This window comes from Mustela erminea, chromosome X (assembly GCF_009829155.1).
Source record: "Mustela erminea isolate mMusErm1 chromosome X, mMusErm1.Pri, whole genome shotgun sequence".
NCBI lineage: Eukaryota > Metazoa > Chordata > Mammalia > Carnivora > Mustelidae > Mustela > Mustela erminea.
Window position 1 is genome coordinate 114,625,690 of NC_045635.1, and position 19,376 is coordinate 114,645,065.

Here is a 19,376-nt window from a genome sequence, read left to right on the forward strand (position 1 = left end):
AAAAATAGTCTCCTATATTTATGTAGATACTTATAATTTTCAATATTCTTCCTTCTTCCCTAAAAGAGTTCCATCTAGTAATATTTCCCTTCAACTTGAAGAAATTTACTAAGAATTTCTCATAGTACAGGTCTGATGGTAATGAATTTTCTTAATTTTCATTTATCTGAGAATGTCTTTATTTTGCCTTTATTCTCCTTTTTATAATATTTATGTTTATTTTAAAGAACACAAGCAGGGGAAGGGGCAGAGGGGGAGGGAGATACAGATTCCCCTCTGAGTGTGAAGGCCAAGGCGATATGGGGCTGGATCCCACGACTCTGAGATCATGACCTGAGCTGAAATCAAGAGCTGAATGCTTAAATGACTGAGCCACCCAGGCGCCCCCTCTCTGATTGTTCTCAGTGTTTTCTTTGTTTCTTTGCAGTTTAGCATTATGTGTGTAGGTGTATTTTCTCTGCATTTATCCTGCTTGAGGTTTGCTGAGATTTCTGAACCTGTAAATTGATGTCTTTTATCAAATTTGGGGAATTTTCCATCTTTATTTCTTTTTTTTTTTTTAAGATTATTTATTTATTTATTTGACAGAGATCACAAGTAGGCAGAGAGGCAGGCAGAGAGAGAGGGGGAAGCAGGCTCCCGCTGAGCAGAGAGCCCGATGTGGGGCTCCATCCCAGGACCCCGGGATCATGACCCGAGTCGAAGGCAGAGGCTTTAACCCACTGAGCCACCCAGGTGCCCCTCCCCTCCATCTTTATTTCTTTAAATATTGCTTCTTCACCATTCTTTCTCTCCTCTCCTTTTGGGACCCCAGTTACATGTATGTAAAATTTTGGGATGTTGCCCCCACAAGTCCCTGGAGCTGTGTTCATGTTTTTAATCGTTTTACAATTTTTTAAAGATTTTATTTATTTATTTGACAGACGGAGATCACAAGTAGACAGTAGAAGCAGACAGAGAGGGAGGAGGAAGCAGGCTCCCTGCTGAGCAGAGAGCCCGATGCGGGGCTCGATCCCAGGACCCTGAGATCATGACCTGAGCTGAAGGCCGAGGTTTTAACCCATTGAGCCATCCAGGTGCCCTTTACTATTTATTTTTCTGAGACTGTAATTTCTACTGATTTCTCTCCAAGTTCACTGACATCTGTTATCTTCATGTTACTCTTGGACCCATCCAAAGCAATTTAAACATTTTTGATACTGTATTTTTTGTTCTAAAATTTCCATTTTTGTCCTTTTTCTGCTTGCTTCTCTGCTGGTATTTCTTCTTTTTGTTTTAATTGCAAACATATTTTCTTTTAAATACCTGAGCATAATTACACCAGGTGCTTAAAAATCCTTGTTTCTTGACTCCAACATTGTGGTCATCTGCAGGTTGATCTCCACTGATTGTCTTTTCACTTCAAAATGAGTCATATTCATTCTTCCTTCACACAGGGGGTAAGTTTGAATCATGTCCTGGATATTGTGAATGTTATGTTGCAGAAATTCCAGATTCCGCTATATTCTTTGGAAGACTATTGCCTTTTGTTATACCAGGCAAATGACTCTGTTGGAACTGAACTGCAGATTCCATCTCTTGGATGGCAGCCTAAATCAGTAAAGTTTCTTTATCCTTAGTTGGAGTCTGTGTCTGTCTTGTACATTAATGGTTCGGAGGCCAGGCAGATACTATACTCATAATTATGTCTCCTCCTGGTGGGGTGCCTGGGTAGCTCAGTAGGTTAAGTGTCTAACTTCAGCTCACGTCATGATACCTGGGTCCTGGGATCCAGCCCAGCATGGGCTCCCTGCCGGGTCTGCTTGTCTGCATCTCCCTCTGCCCCCTCACACTGTGCTAGGTGTACCTGGGAACTCTCTCTCTTAAACAAATAAATCTTAAAAAAAAAAAAAAGAGTTTTGGCTCCTCCTGTCTAGCTTTCTCTTTCCCATAATTCCCTGCTCCTCCCCTGACCCTGCAGAGTTTCCAGTGACAGGTTGTGTTTACCCTGACCTTTGTTTTATGGTTCTTCGTGTCACTAAGACTGCAGGTTTTCTATCAGAATTTTGAGTGTTCTTCACAACATTAGTTTCACCTTGCCATCAGGTTAAAAGCTGTAAAAATAGATAACTCTCCTTGTAATGTTACCTTTTTCCAAATCTCTGCTCTGGTCCGGAATCAGCCTGCTTTTGTTCATTTCCCAGTGCTTTCGAGTTGTGGTTATTTCGTATTGTTGTCGCGCACAGGAGGGTCAAGTCCATTCAGAGCTACTTAGTCTTGCCAGAGGCAGATGTTGACTTCCCATTGTATTTTGGTTACATATGGGGTTTTCTGTTATAGACTTTGGGGGAGAAGCAAGTCAACCATCCCCAATCACATTCTTGGTACCAAACTGCTTTCATATTGAAGCTAAATCAGAACATCTCCGGGCTGCCTGGGGGGCTCAATGGGTTAAGCGTATGCCTTTGTCTCAGGTCATGATCCCACGGTCCTGGGATTGAGCCCGCATCAGGCTCCCTGCTCGGCCAGAAGCCTACTTCTCCCTCTCCCACTCCCCCTGCTTGAGTTCCCTCTCGCACTGTGTCTTTCTCTGTTGGATAAATAACTAAAATCTTAAAGACAGTCAGGACCTCTCCATGGTCCTTCATTGCCTTAGTGGAGTTTATTTGTGCTGGCAGAAGAGTCATATTGCTCTAGGGTTCACAAAAAATTTTTTAAAACATTGTAAACTCTTATCTCCCCCACTTCCACAGCTGGCTAGGTAATAGTTTCTTGATAGACCACACGGATAATGGGGGAAATGGAGGTCCAAATTACACATGTCTTTGTTCAACTATATCCCAGCTGTGTGACCCTAGGCAAATCTCTTAACCTCTCGGAGCCACCATTTCCTGATATCATACAACATACAATTCAGAGCTAATACATGAGTGAACACAAGGTGCCCATATACCCTGTCTTGCCTGGTAGAGTCCAGGTTTACAACTGTGGTCCCCAGTTTAGTGGTAAAGCCCCCTTTCACTCTCAAAAATGCTCTAATACTTATAAAATACTATTACCGATCAAATCAGTGAATTTTCCTACTATCGAGTCTCTAGCGGAATTCCTAAGGCCTTACTGCTTTACTTCCCTGTCTTTTCAATAAAAGCATTGCCCAATAAAATACGGGGCAATGCCTAATGTATCAGTAATGCCTATTGTATCGGTTTTTTGTTTCATTTTTTTCCCTCTCAGAACTGTATGGGTGAAGGGGGTCTATTTTCAAAGACTGGCTTTTATTTCTGAGAATTAGGGCAAATCCCCTGATTTGTCATTCCCTTTTCTACCTCTATACATACCCAGGTGCAAGTAGACCAGAGATAAGTTTGGGAAGAAAAATGGGTGTGTGTGTGTGTGTGTGTTTGTGTGTGTGTGAGAGTGTGTGTGTGTGTGTGTGTGTGTACATAAAATGTGTTGCATACAGGGTACTTGGGTGGCTCAGTCGTTAAGCGTTTGCCTTCAGCTCAGGTCATGATGTCAGAGTCCTGAGATGGAGCCCCGAATCGGGCCCCCTGTTCAGCGGGGAGCCTGCTTCTCCCTCTCCCACTTCCCCTGTTCATGTCCCCTCTCTCTCTCTGTCTCCCTCTCTGTCAAAAAAATAAATAAAATCTTTCAGAAAAAAGGTGTTGCATAGCTTGTGCAACTAGCTCCCACCCTTCAGCCCTATAGCGTGATGCTCTGGGGGTTGGAGCTGGGGTTGGAGTGGGAGGAGGGGGTGGTTCGGGCTCATGGGTGATGATTTCCGCTTCCACTTTCCGCCTTGTCTTGGCAGATTTACCTGGGTGAGGTCCCTCTGGGAAGGATTTTGGCTTCCATATATTTGCCTAAATCACTGAGGGAGAGAATTCCTGTTAGCAACTTACAGACCATCCTGTTTAATTTTTTTGGCCAAACTTCACTCTTTAAGGTAAGTTCTTGCCTCTGGAAACTGTCATGAGCTGACATATGGTGACTCATTGTAATTATGAGCTCTTGCTATTTTCATGATGTTCTGTTTATTTTAGAATATGCTCTCTGATTTATTCTGCAAGTCTCCTGGCACAACCCCGGCCCTCAACATGAATCAATGACTTCTTTAATGATGCTCCCAGTTTTTTAAAATTTCACAGCTTCTCGGCTGTGCAAGGGACCTTACAGATCCTGTGGTGACCAGACAGAGACCTCAGGATGGTTTTAAAACCAGAAAAGAACAGCAAGTCCTCCTGATGAGTGTTGTTCCAACTTGTTCATGCTTTCTTCCCAAATCTTCCTTGGTTCCTCTGAGCTTCCACACCCCTTGTTTTGGGCCAACTCATTTGAAGCTGAGCGGTGGCCAGTAGGACAGTTGCCCTAGAGCATGTGTCACTCCTTCCCACCACTTTCACAGAACCTTCTCTGAGGGCTCCAGTCCTTACCCATTTTTAAAACCAAGAGAGAGTATGATGTGGTGGTTATGGGCATGGATCTGGGACCGGCTGAATTTAAAGCCGGCTGTGCCATCGTCTAGCTGTGGGGCCTTAGGTGGGTTACCCAACCTCCATGGGCCTTGCGTAGAATAGGATAATAACAGTGCCTCACTGGGCTATTAAGGATTAAGAGTTAATACACAGAAAGTGCTTAGAACATTGCCTAGCCTGTCATTATCAACAAGTAACTGTTTGCGTCACTATTATTATTTGCCTCTTTGGGGGCTGTGCCTAATAAAAGGTTCCTTCATTCGGCCCACTCTATCCCATGTAGCTGTTTGGAAGACAGCAGCCAGAGACAGCATGAAATGGTTGATGATCACTATTAATTGTTAATGTTCATACTTTATTATCTCATTTACTTATGAGGAACCTTGACTCAAAGAGTGCTGTGGTCTGAATGTTTGTGTCCCCCCAGAGTTCATGCATTGACATCCTAACCCCCGAGATGATGGTATTAGGAGATGGAGCCTTTGGGAGGGGATGAGTTCATAAGGGTGGAGCCATCATAATGGGGTGAGTCCCCTTATTCAAGAGGCCCCAGAGAGCTTGCTTGACTCTTCCTCCATGTGAGGATGGAGCAGGAAGCTGCCCTCTCTGAACTGGAAAGCAAGCCTTCACCAGAACCTGACCATGTAGGCACTCTGATCTTGGACTTCCAACTTCCAGAGCTGGGACAAAGATGTTTCTGTTATTTAGAAGCCGCTCAATCTGATATTTTGTTCTAACAGCTTGAACAGACCTAGACGAAGAGGCTAAGTTATTTTGCTCAAGGCCACACAGCTAGGAAGTGGCTTAACTGGTAATCAAATCCGGGCTGTCTGACTCCAAAGTTCAAGTTTTTAAGAGATCCATACATTAACACCCACGTGTATTTGCATTTTTTAGAGAGGCTATCCAAAGGAATGAATTCATAATGGTCAGATATACAGAGAGTTATTGCAGGGAGATTGTACCAGGCCAATTTAAATATACCACATACCAACTCAAATATAACACATTGTCTCCAGTTATATCTGTAGGATGTCCTGTTCTCCTGGAATTCTCTAGTGGCTCCCCTTTCTATGTATATTCTATTTATTCCTGTGGGTTCAGCTCAAATCCCACCCAGAAAGTCATGAGCCCCTGCTTTCCTCCACACCCACCACTTGCTTTCTTGTCTTCTGTATCCACCTAGTCTCTAGTCTGGTTTCCCTAAGTAGACTGGCAGATGTCGTAGGTCAGACATATTTTATTTTCATGGCCCTGGCACAGGGCTAGGTATCCAACAAATTTTCAGTAGATACATATTTATTGAGCCTTTTTTTTAATTGGGAAAAAATTGGTTAGACTGCGGACAAGACAGCGAACAAAAACTTTAATAAAAAGGATGAATGTGGTTCATAGCACTCTGATCCTTTTGGTAAACTTGAAATTTCTCTGCCTCATTTGATATACCATTATTTTTGTCTTAATTTCTCTCCTTGAGAGAGTTGTGCTTGTCGCATAGAAGAGAAGATAAACTTATTTTGCATAGATTTAACACCTAATAAGTAATTTTTATTCACTAACATCTTCCACGGAAGGGGATTAAAGATCTTTGACAAAATTAGCCTACGGACGTCATAGTGCCAGATAATGGATTAGAAGTAGCCTGCCGTCACATTCAGAACCGGAAGGGCCCTTGTAACTCTTAGTGGCCCGTCTCTTTTTACCGATGACCATGTTGAGACTCAGAGAGGGGAAGGCATCTGCTAGAAGTGACACAAGGTATTCAGTCGGTCACACAGTTATTACTCAACCAGCAAACAGTGATCGAGATCCTGCGAGGGGTCTTGTGTCATGCTGGGTGCTGGAGATACAACAGCGAGTGACAGAGACATGGTGTGGGTCCTCCTGGAACTCGGTGTGAGGGGGGAGAACAGATACCGACAGATTCTAATCTTGAAGGGGGTGACCTTGAGCCTGGGTCTGATGCCACTGATCACTTGGGAGGGAGTGCTTATAAGAGATGCCTCTCTTTAACTACCTTTTCCCCTAAGTCCCAAGTTAGCCCTGCTTTCACGTTGCTTCCTCCGATCTTTTTATCAAAATCTTAACAGCCACTGTAACATTTTACTTTAATGCTTGATAAGGGGAGGCTGGCTGTTTCCGTCAGTGGAGTGGACGACCCTGGATCTTGGGGTTGTGAGTTCCAGCCCCACGTTGGGTGTAGAGATGATGTAAAAACAAAATACTGAAAAAAAATTGTTGAGAAGACACTACTCTTGGAAAACACATACCTCCTCCACCACGAGAGGAGGGTCTCTGGAAGGACAAAATGTTAGGCAAGTACAATATGGCACAGGGGCTCTGGGAGCGTAGTGGAAAGATTGGGGAGATCAGGAAAAACCTAGAATGGTGTGGGCTGGAACCCAAGGTTGAGTAGAAGGTAGGAGATAAAAGGGGCAGGGAGAAATGTGGAGGAGGGCTTCCGGTAGAGGGAACAACTTCTCTAAAAGGTTCAGAAGTGAAACAGGTAAAACTTGAGCCTTGAGCCAAAGTGTGGAAGAGGGAGAAATGATGTAGCACCTTTTCTTGTGTGGCAGCCATTTTGTAGGGAAGAGAAATAAAACCAGAGGACAGGTTAATTAAGTCCTGAGTTGTGGTGTGTTTCCCCTCTTTTGGCATTTCCACTGCAGGAAACTGTATCTCTTCCTAAGTTGAGAAGATTGTTTGATGTCCACTGGTCCACTTTTCTTCCTGTTATCAGTGTACCAGAGGGGAAGAGATTTTAAGGAACAAGAGGGCTTGGGCTAGTGCTTGGTCTTTGGATGGTCATCCAGGGCCCTGGGCACCATATTGTGCTGTAGATCCACCTTGGCCTCAGGCCACCGCACCGGACTTTCTCTGGGAAAAGAGCATGGGACCACCCAGCTGGCTTTAGAGGAACAGAGCTGGTCAGGAACGGGAAGGGAGTAGCTTCCTAGCAGAACCTCAGGCTGTGTTCACAGTTACCCAGTTCTCAGGGGCTTCAGGGCTCAGAAATAGGAGCGCCGGGCATCTTCTGAAAATGGCCCAGCAGGCTCTGCAAGGAACATCGTCTGGGCTCACCTCATCTAGGCTTTCTTGGCAAGTCCTCAGAGGACTTTCTCCCCAGCCCTCCTGTCCTGTGCCTGCCTTACCTCTTGTCTCTTCACTTGTGCCCCAGAAGAGGCAATCTCCCAGCTGCCTCGCCCCCTGGGGCCTTGGCCTGTGGCCCTTTGGCCCTGAGAGTTAGCAAGTTGCCACATCCTGAATTAGCTACATTCTATGGGATCTCCTTTGAACCAATATTTATGAAGCGTCCTTGCGCCATCGTGCCCTAGCTGTGGGATCTTTTCCCAAGCCTTTGAGCCTCCCCAACCTTCTGTTTATCCAGAAAACGTGTATATTGTTTCAGTGAGGACGGAAGAGAGTGTATGTGGAAAGCACCTAACAATGTAACCGGCTCGCTCTGGGCACAAGTTGAAATGCTTGCTCTATGTCCGGCCATGGGGGGGACACGAGGTGACATGACATCTCTGCTCTGACGTCAGATCTCACAGTCCCCTAGGGAGGAGATGATGGCCCTCAGAAACTTATTTCAACCTGGATATTTATCCTCCTGCTTCCAACTTCAAGGGGGAGGAACAAAAGGGTGGCTTATAACTAACCCATGACGAATTTGTGTTTCTTAGGGGGAGGGGCCCCTCTAAAAATAAGTACGTGTGGTTAAGAGTTAGAGCTAAGATATGCTGTGAAATGTCAGTGTTGGGAGTTATGGAAGTAGGGAATGGTTTCACCTCACGGCTAGTGAGGTACTGAGTAGCAACTATCAACAAAGTAGCAGCAAAGCCAATGCTTGCTGGGTATATATTTGGATGTAGGGCTCAGGTTAGTGAATGATTTCAGCTTGGTTGACTTGAGACCTTATGCGAAGACAGGAGATGAGCTAAATGATATTTAAAACGTTTTCTAACAGGCCGCCTAGCCGGCTCTGTCAGTAAAGCATGCAATTCTTGATATTGGGGTCGTGAGTTCGAGCTTCAAGTGGGATGTAGAGTTTTTACTTAAAAAAGAAGTAAATGCACGGATTGCATGGAGCACTGGGTGTGGTACAAAAATAATGAATACTGTTATGCTGAAAATAAAAAATAAATTTAAAAAAATTTAACTTTGAAAAAAAATAAATGAATAAATACAAATAAAAATTTTTCTTCAGCTTGTGATTTTATTTTCTGTATTTCTGTACCTCCTGCCATGCATTAGTAACTCTGAACTAATTGTTGACGTGCCAGAAATTGGGGATTTATAAGCTGAACTCTTCGTTATGTCTCACCCACAGACTGGAAGCATCACTAAAGCACTAAGCACCTTCGTGGTGAGTGCCAGCATTTCAGACACATCCCTGGAAAACTTGGCTGAGCCGGTGGTTATCACTCTGCAGCATGTTGAAGGAAACCAGGTAGTGTACCCTTTTTCATCTCAGGATAGGAAGGACTCTGAAACCCTCCTTGGGCTTTCTGTTAAAAATAATAGAGTAGTGGGGCACTTGGTGGCTCAGTGGGTTAAGTCTTTGCCTTCAGCTCAGGTCATGATCCCAGGGTCCTGGGATCGAGTCCCGCATCTGGCTCCTGGCTCAACAGGGAGCCTGCTTCTCCCTCTTTCTCTGCCTGCTGCTCCCCTTGCTTGTGTGTGCTCTCACTCTGTGTGTGTCCAGTAAATAAAATCTTTAAAAACTGGACTATTTAACAGATGTGGTTCTAAGACTTAAAGAAGATCATCCCATTTTAGGCAGTAGAGGTGTGTTGTAGTTGAGACCTTCTAGACATAATGCCCTGGCTTAAAGGGATAAGTAGTGGTGGGCTTCTAGCACAGTGACAGATCGGCAGAGGACTGACTAGGGCAGGTGGATGTTTTGGTGGTCCCATCACACTAAATTATATTGAATTCCATTTGTTTTTGAGTGAGGCAAACAATTTAAAATAATTGAACATTTTGATCCTTTTGAATTGCCACTAAGAGCATTAAAATATGTATTAATTATCACCAACGAATTAAAACCGTAGTCATATGGCATAACATACGGAATATATTACTAAATGATCAAATTTAGCTGTAGTATAAGAATGAACTACTATTCCATTCTTTGATGTTAATGTATGTCCAGTGTGAAGTCTTAATAGCTTCCTTCATTCCCAATCGAAACGACCATATGGTACAGCATATTTTTCACAGGTCTTAATTCTAGGAGGGAAGGAGGAAGGGTGGGAAAGGATGTAAGAAACACCAGATACCAAAGAAACATGTTAGATGGATAAGATCTCTCAATTCCAACACAGGCCGCAGCTCTCCAAGCATCCTCCAGCAACCAAATTCCAAAGTTCTGCAAGGAACACCTACCCCACATTGGACCTCCCCTGACCTTTCATAGAACTCCTCCTGGGTCTTCCACCAGGAGGGTGCGGCAAATTCCTCTGTTACCAGATATTTGTGTGTATGTGTGTGCACACTGAGGTTTTATTGTAACAAAGCAACTTGTACACTTTTAATATTTAAAACCAAGCATCATCTTGGGGACCCTGGGTGTCTCAGTCTGTTAAGCATCTGACTTTAGCACAGGTCATGATCCTGGAATCCTGGGACTGAGCCCCATGTTGGGCTCAGTAGGGAGTCATCTCGGCCCTCTCCCTATGCCCCTCCCCCTGTCCATGCTCTCTCTCAAATAAATAAATAAAATCTTAAAAAAAAAAAACCCAAACCCTGAGCATCATTTTTCCTTTGCAGTGAAACAAACAAACAGATGGAAGAATAAACAGGAACAAAGATATAATAGAGAATGTCAATTCCAAGTAATATCCTACAGGTACTGCTAATTCTCCCATTCAGTGGCAGGGCTCAAGTCACCATTAGGAGAGAATTTTATTTTAAAATTGCCATCTTGGGGGCACCTGGGTGGCTCAATGTGCTACGCCTCTGCCTTTGGCTCAGGTCATGATCTCAGGGTCGTGGGATCGAGCCCCGCATCGGGCTCTCTGCTCAGCGGGGAGGCTGTTTCCTCTTCTCTCTCTGCCTGCCTCTCTGCCTACTTGTGATCTCTGTCTGTCAAATAAATAAATAAAATCTTTAAAGAAAAAATTTGCCATCTTGGGGAGCCTGGGTGGCTCAGTGGGTTAAGCCTCTGCCTTCAGCTCAGGTCATGATCTCAGGGTCCTGGGATCGAGCCCCGCATCGGGCTCTCTGTGCAGCAGGGAGCCTGCTTCCCCCCAGCTCTCTGCCTACCTCTCTGCCTACTTGTGATCTCTGTCTGTCAAATAAACAAAATCTTTAAAAAAATAAAATTGCCATCTTAAACTGCAAGGATGTCCATTAAACATCACAACCGAAGATATCGGAGGAAAAGCCATGTGGTCAGAATGCCCACTTAACTCACCCAAACATCTCAAACCCAACCTTTGGTGACTTTCTATAACCCCATTTAAAAATTTCATTTTATTTTTTTAAGGTTTTAATTATTTTAGAGAGAGTGTGTTGCAGAGGGAGAGAGTATGAGCATAGCAGAGGGAGGGGCAGAGGGAGAAGCAGAGTCCCCGCTGAGCAGGGAGCTTGATGCGGAACTCGATCCCACGATCCTGGGAGCAAGACCTGAGCCTAAGGCAGATGCTCAACCAACTGAGCTACCCAGGTGCCCTTGTACTTCATTTTTAAATTTTCTTTATTTCTTTTTTTTTTAACCAAGAAAAAGTAGACAGATGCATGTTGCTCAATACTGTCCATACTCCATACTCAAGTAGAAACGCTGTAATCTCTGAGCCCAATATCCAGAGAAAGGAGGAAACCTGGAACTCGAGGCACTCCCACACGTGGGTCCCACACCTTTCAGTTTCCTGCAGAACTAGGGGAGCTGAAAGGTTTCCTTTTTTTCCCACAGAACATGGTGGTATTCATTCCAGAATGTTTGTGTTGAGACAGGAAGGGATAAAAATGAATTTGGAACAGAAAGGGTAGAGATTCTTTCCCCCACTGTATTCCTCTTGAGGCATTTCCCCCCCAAAACAAGTTGAGAACCATGGTATAGATGGAGAGAAGAGATACTTGAAAAAACAGGACAAATGGGCACAAGATGGGGGCATGTGGGCTGCAACTTGCTGCCAAGGACTGGAGAAATTTTTCAAAAGAAGGTTGGGATCCATGACTGTTCCATGACTCAGTTTCTCCTTCATCAACATCCTCCCCTTCATCAACACCTTCCAATCCTCCTTCCCCATCATCCATATCGAGAACAAAGTAGTGCGGTCATGGATTTGGCCAAGTATTATCTTCAGGGACCTCTGCCGGTTCATCTGCAACGGCATCGGAGTCATCAGGAAACCAGGGGAAGAAGCTCTCGGGCTCGTCATGCCATCTCTTCCTGCTGACTCCATTCTGTTTTGGACCTGTATGTTTCATCAAATCCGTTCTGGATTTCCATTTGATTTCAGTGGACTTGGAAGATGAAATCACCACTCTCGGTCAGATGAAATTCTTGGGAGAGAACTTTATTTTTGAGGGAGGAGATTTCATCAAAGTAAAAATCTGTTCTGAAACCTACCTGATTTCATATCTTCGAGTTCTGTCACCTCGGCTCAGCATCTCTTCATCCCCCTCCCCGAGCAGTGCAGGCACCTGTGGATGGTTGACTCTTGGCCATCGGTTCTGACCTTTTCTGAAAAACGTGGTTGGTGGAGTTTGTTTGATTTCTGTTCTAGTTTCAAGATCTCCACGCTGGGTTGTTCATAAGTCTGTCTATTTCATTTTGTACTTCATCAGTATGTGCAGTTGCTTCCTGCTGCTCTTTTTTTCCCTTTAGCAAGTACTCAGAGGTCAACAGCTCCTCTGGCCTAGGGGCAGGAGGTGGACTCTCTTTCTTCATCTGAGGCAGGAGCAAAGACTGCCATTTCGGGGCCATGCTATGAGGAAGGTCCATGGAACAAAGCAAGACGCACATCTGGAAGATGTTCTGATTACTCTTACATTATGACATATTGTATTTGCTTATTTGTTTGTTTATGTATTAATTTATTTTAAAGATTTTATGTATTTATTTGAGGGAGAGAGAGAGCACACATAAGCATGGGGAGGGGCAGAGGAAGAGGGAGAGAAGTAGACTCTCAGCTGAGCACATAACCTGACGTGGGGCTCGATCCCAATACCCTGAGATCATGACTTCTGCCGAAACCAAGAATCAGATGCTTGACCAACGGAGCCACCCAGAAGCCCGTACCAAACATTTTAAAGGACACATACTAGACCACCATGCAGTAGCATGCTGTTTTCTCACTTATAAACACCAAGTCACTTGGGGTTAGTCTTAACGCCAACTTGCAAATGGTCCGAGTGTGTGTGTGTGTGTGTGTGTGTGTGTGTGTGTATCTGTCTGTCTGTCTACTGTTTGTAAAAACATTGAGAAGAAAATGCTTCTGTGTACACATCATTGTGTGGTAACTATCACAAGAAAAGTTGTTTACCTCTGATTTTTCTTTTTTCTAGAATTATGATCGAGTTCACTGTGCCTTTTGGGACTTTGGGAGTAACAGTAAGTATTTTTCTGAGCAAGCTTTGTCTTCAGCCCTCAATGAGACTTTTCCCCTGACCATTTTCCTAGTTGGCAGTTGGATGACAGGAAGCCGTACTGTCTTACCAGACCCTACAGAGAACTCTGACTGACCAAGATATGAATATGAGTTTTATATCTAGTTAGGGCATGGAGGGTTAAAAAAAGCCTTTCTTTTTGATAAGAGACTTATTTGGGGGATCAGAAAAGTCATACAACTTGAGAATAAGGGAATTTGGAAGACCCAGTGCAGGGTAGCCTTGAGCTGTTTGAAGCAAGTTGAGAAATAAACACCTGGCTCCCCATCTATGTTTTCCTGTGGAGATTTGCAACATCTACTCTCTTCTTCCCTTTTTCCCTCATCTCCTCTAGACTGACTGTGTGACCTTGAGGAGTCCATTTACTCTCTAGGGGCCCCAATCTTTTTATCTTTTCACCAAGGGGGTAAGACTTGCTGGGTGGGCTTGAAGGGCCCTTCCTGTTTGGCTAGGTATGAATCTTTGGGGACAATAAGAGAAGGGGTTGGGAATGGGAATCATAGAATGCATTCCTCTTCAGTCTGACTGCTCCATTGGAATCTCCAGAGATATGGTCAAATGTCAAAGTGCTCCCATCCAGAACCCATTTTCCCTGGAATTCCAGGGGCTATGTGCCCCTCAGCCTGGGAACTTTTTCCTTTTCAGTATCCTTGAAATTCTGGGAGAAAAAGGAAATTCTCCTCCTGTTGGACTCCCTAGGATGTAGGACTACTATTCCTTCCCTACAACAGAGATGGCACATCCTTTCCTGATCCTCTTCAAGTCTCCCAGGATAAGATTCCTCTTAAATGGTAAACCTTGTCACTGACAGCCTCAATAAATTGAGCCAGTGGCCAGATTCCTCCCAGGTCACCCTTTGTCCCCACCCTCTGTCCATGGATCCAGAACCTCTGGAATCTATGGGGTTATCTTGGATGGACAAATTTTGATCACATTTAGCTCCCTGCTTTACAATAACCTCTCTGGTCTAGTGCCACCCTGGAGGTTCTACTCCAGATCTGGTCTAGTATCTGAGGTCTACAGGTTACATGGAATTGTGGAGGTTGGTTTTAGAACCCTGAATAAACTCAGGAGTGAGAAACGAGGCAAGTGTCAAGTAAAGCAGAGGCTTTAGTTGACCCTAAGGAGTGACAGACAGCCCATGATCCGGCTGGAACTGGTGGTTTCAGATGTTTCTTCCAACACCACCAAGCAGGCCCAGATGTCAGCCTAGATTCTGTAGCTCATGTCCTTCAGAAAGTTCTAGATCTACCTGTTCCCTATTTGTGCTACTTAAGAAAACAGTCCTAACTCTGTCACTCCAGCATGGTGGCAGGACTGTGGTTCATGATTCAAGTCTGTCCTGATCTGTAGAAGGAATCTGTAGGAGTTCTTGTTTTGGGACAGGAAGTGAGAGCCCAAGACGGAATGCCATGCATGAAGTCCCCCCAAAGTCTATTTTGCCTATTAGAATTTATTTGATTGCAATGTTCAACTATACCTCTATCTTGCTCTCTTAACAAAAAATACTAATTAGAACACACGCTCCGAAGGTGCATATAATGAAAAGTTAAACATATCTGAGAAAAACAAAATTGCTTTGAAATTCCCTTCTGTCTCCTGCAGATGGGCAAGGTGGATGGAATTCGTCAGGCTGTAAAGTAAAAGAAACGAACGTAAATCACACAATCTGTCAGTGTGACCACCTCACCCATTTTGGAGTCTTAATGGTGAGTTGTCTGTTAATCACTCCTTGATAGAGTTTGGACAACTTTTATTAGATTGAAGACCAGAAATACATGTGTGAACTGTGATGGAAAAGGGGTGTATGAGTTGGAAAAAAAGCCACCTCTTTTTTCACACAAAGTAGAGCAGATTGAAATAAATATTTCTCTCCTTATCAAAGTAATGCCTGCTCTTCAAAATTCAAACATTACAGAAAAAGTCCTTATAATCCCCTCCCAAGAAATCACTGCCTTTAACACCTTTATGTAAATTCTTTCACATTCTTTCCCTACGTGTATATTAGTATATGTTTTTGTTTTATAGAAACAGGATCAAATTATTCACGCTGTTTACCACTTTCTTTGTATTAACAATGCAGTGGGGCATCTTTCTGGCAAAGATCTATCCATCTACTTCAATTTTCAAAATCCCTTTATAGAATTCTCTATATTGTGGATTTAACACGATGAATGTAGCCAATCCCCTACATGTAGGCATTTTAGCTGTTACTGTTTTTCTCCATTATGAACAATGCTGTAATACAAATTTTTATTCATTTCTCTTCTAACCTTGGTGTAACTACTTCTGTGGGATAAATTGATGGAAGCAGAAATGCTGGGTCAAAGGGTATGGTCATTAAATTTTTTAATTGTCAGATTGCAGTGTAGGAAAGATATAATTTGTTTTAAATTCCTGCAGTACTTACCAAACAAGACTCATCTCATCAGTTCTCTTACTCAGGCTTAGAGCTTCAGAGTCATCATTAATTAACTCTTCCATCTCTTTAGTTCCCCATGGCCCTCCCCAACATGGGGACTTGCTGAGTTTTCCTTCAAAATAGTGCCTGGCTGGCTCAGACAGAAGAATGCCTGACTCTTGATCTCGGGGTCAGGAGTTCGAGCCCCATGTTGGGCAGAGTTTACTGATAAAAGAAAAGAAAGAAAATGACTCTTAAATGTGTTCCTTCTTCTCTACCCTTCTCTGAGTACTTTCTTAGCTCTCCTGAGTTACTTTATTATATATACTGTATACTGTCATCGGAATGCATTGTGCTTGAGTTGTTTCTTGTGCACACTGTTGATATTCTGAGCCAAATACTTTTCCTTGTGGGGGACTGTTCTGTGCATGGTCAGATGTTTAGCAACATCTCTGGCCTCTCTACCCACTAGATGCCCATAGCCCCTTTCCCAGCCGAGACAACCAAAAATGTCTAGACATTGCCGATATCCAGGGTGGAGGGGAGGGGCGATATCACTTCCAGTTAAGAACAACCAGGGTAGGGACGCCTGGGTGGCTCAGTTGGTTAAGCAGCTGCCTTCGGCTCAGGTCATGATCCCAGCGTCCTGGGATCGAGTCCCACATCGGGCTCCTTGCTCAGCAGGGAGCCTGCTTCTCCCTCTGCCTCTGCCTGCCATTCTTATTCTGTCTGTCTGTGCTCGCTCTCTCCCCCACCCCCGATAAATAAATAAAATCTTTAAAAAAAAAAAAAAAAGAACAACCAGGGTAGACCAGTGCTTCTTAGCCTTTTATGATTCGTGAATCTCTATTACTATCCGAGGAAAGCTCTGGACCTTCTCCCCAGACAATGCACACATACGGTCAAATGATTTTGCCTGCCATTTCAAGTCTTTAATGATCCCCGGGTTAGGAAATTTGGGGATTATGTGATCTCTAAGATCCGTTTTGTCTCTTAATTTTATGAAAGTTATTTAAGGTCTAAGGGAAAGGAACTTTTTTTTTAATATTCTGTGTAGTGTTTCGGGATGCTTAGTTCAAATAATGATTCACCTTGCATCCCAAATTCACATCTGATAGTTTGGTTATATTTTAAGTGTGGAACATGTTAATGACAATAAAGCCAAGACTAAATGTTCTTCCAGGGCTGGTGATGACTCTCCATTGCCTGTACACAGTAAGTTGCACCAGGCATAGCCAACAAACAGTATACAGTCTTATTGTATATTCATCCACATATTCTGGTTTTATAAGAGCTGTAGCAGAGAGGCTGTATATCCTGAGAACCTCCTGTTGGTGAACCCAGGAAACGTTTTACCATAAACTTGCTCTGGCAAACGTGTAAAATACAACATATTGCATTTCCTAGGATTTATCCAGGTCTGCAATGGATACAGTGAATGAACGGATATTAGTGCTGATAACGTACATTGGATGTGGAATCTCCTCCGTTTTCCTGGGAGTTGCAATAGTGACATACATAGCTTTTCAGTAAGTTGATACAGTCTTGCTCCGAGTAGGTTTAATTTGGTTTGATGGATGCTATTGTCATTGTAACCACGTTAATTTCATAAAATGTTCCTACTCATCACAATAGGAAGAGGTCAAATCCATTAGATTATGAAGTGGACAGATTTTTTTTTTTGAATGACCAAGGCTCTTTCAAAAAAAGAGAGGGAGAGAGCGAGAGAGTGATTGCAATTGGATTTTTAAAAAGAAAGAGGTTTGGGGTAGGGTAAGATTTCTCTAATGGGGTACAAAATGTTAACCATGAAAGGAAAAGTTGATAAATTGGACTTCATTGAACTTATGAACTTCTTTCACCAAAAGACACAATCAAGGTAGTGAAAAGGCAAACCATAAACTGGGAGAAGATAACTGCAATGCTGATATCTGACAAAAGACTTTTATGCAGCGTATCTATCTATCTGTATTATATATATACTATATATTGTATATAATTATGTAATTAATAATTATATAGTTATATAATACATACTAAATGTAATAAATTAGTAATTATAATAATTTTATATAATAATATATATACTCTTACAAATGAAAAAGATAGACAATACAATTAAAAGTAGGCAAAGAATTTGAAAGAGACCTCACAAAAGAGGATATCCATGCTTAACCTTAATCCTTACCCAAATGGCTAATATCCATACGACAACGTTCTCAACATCATTACTCATCAGAGAAGTGTTCATGAAAAGCACAGTTATACTTCTATACACCTACCAGAATGGCTAAAATTAATAGTACTAACAAGAGCAAGTGCCAACAAGGGTGTGTAAAATGGCACAGATACTTCCAAAAGTTCTTTGGCAGTACCTGCTGAAGATAAATACCTATCTATCTGTTGACCAGAAACTTCACTATTAGAGAGAAATAAGTGCATATATCCACCGGAAGATCTATACAAGAATATGCACAGCAGGGGCACCTGGGTCGCTCAGTCAGTTAAACATCTGCCTTCAGCTCAGATCATGATCCCAGGGTCCTGGGATCCAGGCCCGTGTCAGACTCCCTGTTCAGTGGAGAGAGTCTGCTTCTCCCTCTCCCTCTGCCCCTCACCCCTACTCATGCTCTCTCTCTCGCTCTCACTCTACTCTCTCTTTCAAATTAAATAAGTAAAAATCTTAAAAAAAAAAGAATATTCACATTAGCTTCATTTGTAGTGGCTACAAATTGAAAACAACCCCAATGCACATTAGCAGTTGACTAGATGAATAAATTGTGGTATACTCATAAAATGGAATACTTCACAGCAATAAAAAAGAATGGACTTCTGTACAACACGGAACGTAATATCCAAACTCTGAGGTGTATTGTTGAACAAAAGGAAGCAGAAGCCAGAAAAAGCCGAGAGCATACTGCATGGTTCCATTTATATGAAGTTCTAAGTACAGGCCAAGCTAAGTCTAACAAAAGTTAGAATATTGATTACTTCTACCATGTGTGTTGAGTGCGGGGGGTGAGGGGAGGTTATCGAATGGGAGAAAGAATAAAGGAGCCTTCTGAAATTTGAAAATATTCCCTCTAGAGAAGATATTTGCAAATGACGTATCTGATAAAAGGTTGGTATTCAAAATATATATTTAAAAAATGGGGTGGGGTGCCTGGGTGGCTCAGTGGGTTAAGTCTCTGCCTTCTGCTCAGGTCATGATCTCAGGGTCCTGGGATCGAGCCCCACATCGGGCTCTCTGCTCTGCTCAACTTGCTTCCCCCTCTCTCTCTGCCTGCCTCTTTGTCTACTTGTGATCTCTTTCTTTTAAATAAATAAATGAAATCTTAAAAAAAAATGGGGCATCTGGCTGGTTCAGTCAGTGGAGCACGCAGCTCTTGATCTCAGGGTTGTGAGTTTAAGCTCCACGTTGGGAATAGAGATTAATTTAAAAAAAAGAAATAAACTTTTAAAACAATTCAACAGTTTAAAAATATATACAAAAAGTGATAAAACTCAACACCCCCCAAAAAACAATAATCCAGTTAAAAATGGGCAGAAGAGGGGCACCTGGGTGGCTCAGTGGGTTGAAGCCTCTGCCTTCGGCTTGGGTCATGGTCTCAGGGTCCCGGGATCGATCCCCACATTTGGCTCTCTGCTCAGCGGGGAGTCTTCTTCCCCCTCTCCTTCTGCCTGCCTCTCTGCCTGCTTGTGATCTCTCTCGTTCTATGTCAAATAAATAAATAAAATCTTTTAAAAAAATGGGCAGAAGACATGAACAGACATTTCTCCGAAGAAGACATCCAGGGAACCAACAGACATCTGAAAAGATGCTCGACATCCCTCAGCATCAGGGAACTGCTAATCAAAACTACAGTGAGATTATTACCTCACACCTGTCAGAAGGACTAAAA

The 19,376-nt window shown here is 43.1% G+C and overlaps 1 protein-coding gene and 1 pseudogene across 1 annotated transcript in view; one reads left to right on the forward strand and one right to left on the reverse strand.

Moving 5' to 3' along the window:
* ADGRG4 (adhesion G protein-coupled receptor G4) overlaps positions 1–19,376 on the forward strand; it is a 96,065-nt gene that overhangs the window by 61,171 nt on the left and 15,518 nt on the right. Inside the window, exons 13-17 of the mRNA XM_032329729.1 lie at positions 3,791–3,925; positions 8,788–8,907; positions 12,972–13,017; positions 14,679–14,782; positions 16,882–17,003. Of these exons, the coding sequence (XP_032185620.1) occupies positions 3,791–3,925; positions 8,788–8,907; positions 12,972–13,017; positions 14,679–14,782; positions 16,882–17,003 (527 nt within the window). The remainder of the gene's footprint in view (positions 1–3,790; positions 3,926–8,787; positions 8,908–12,971; positions 13,018–14,678; positions 14,783–16,881; positions 17,004–19,376) is intronic.
* LOC116583144 lies at positions 11,739–12,390 on the reverse strand (annotated as a pseudogene).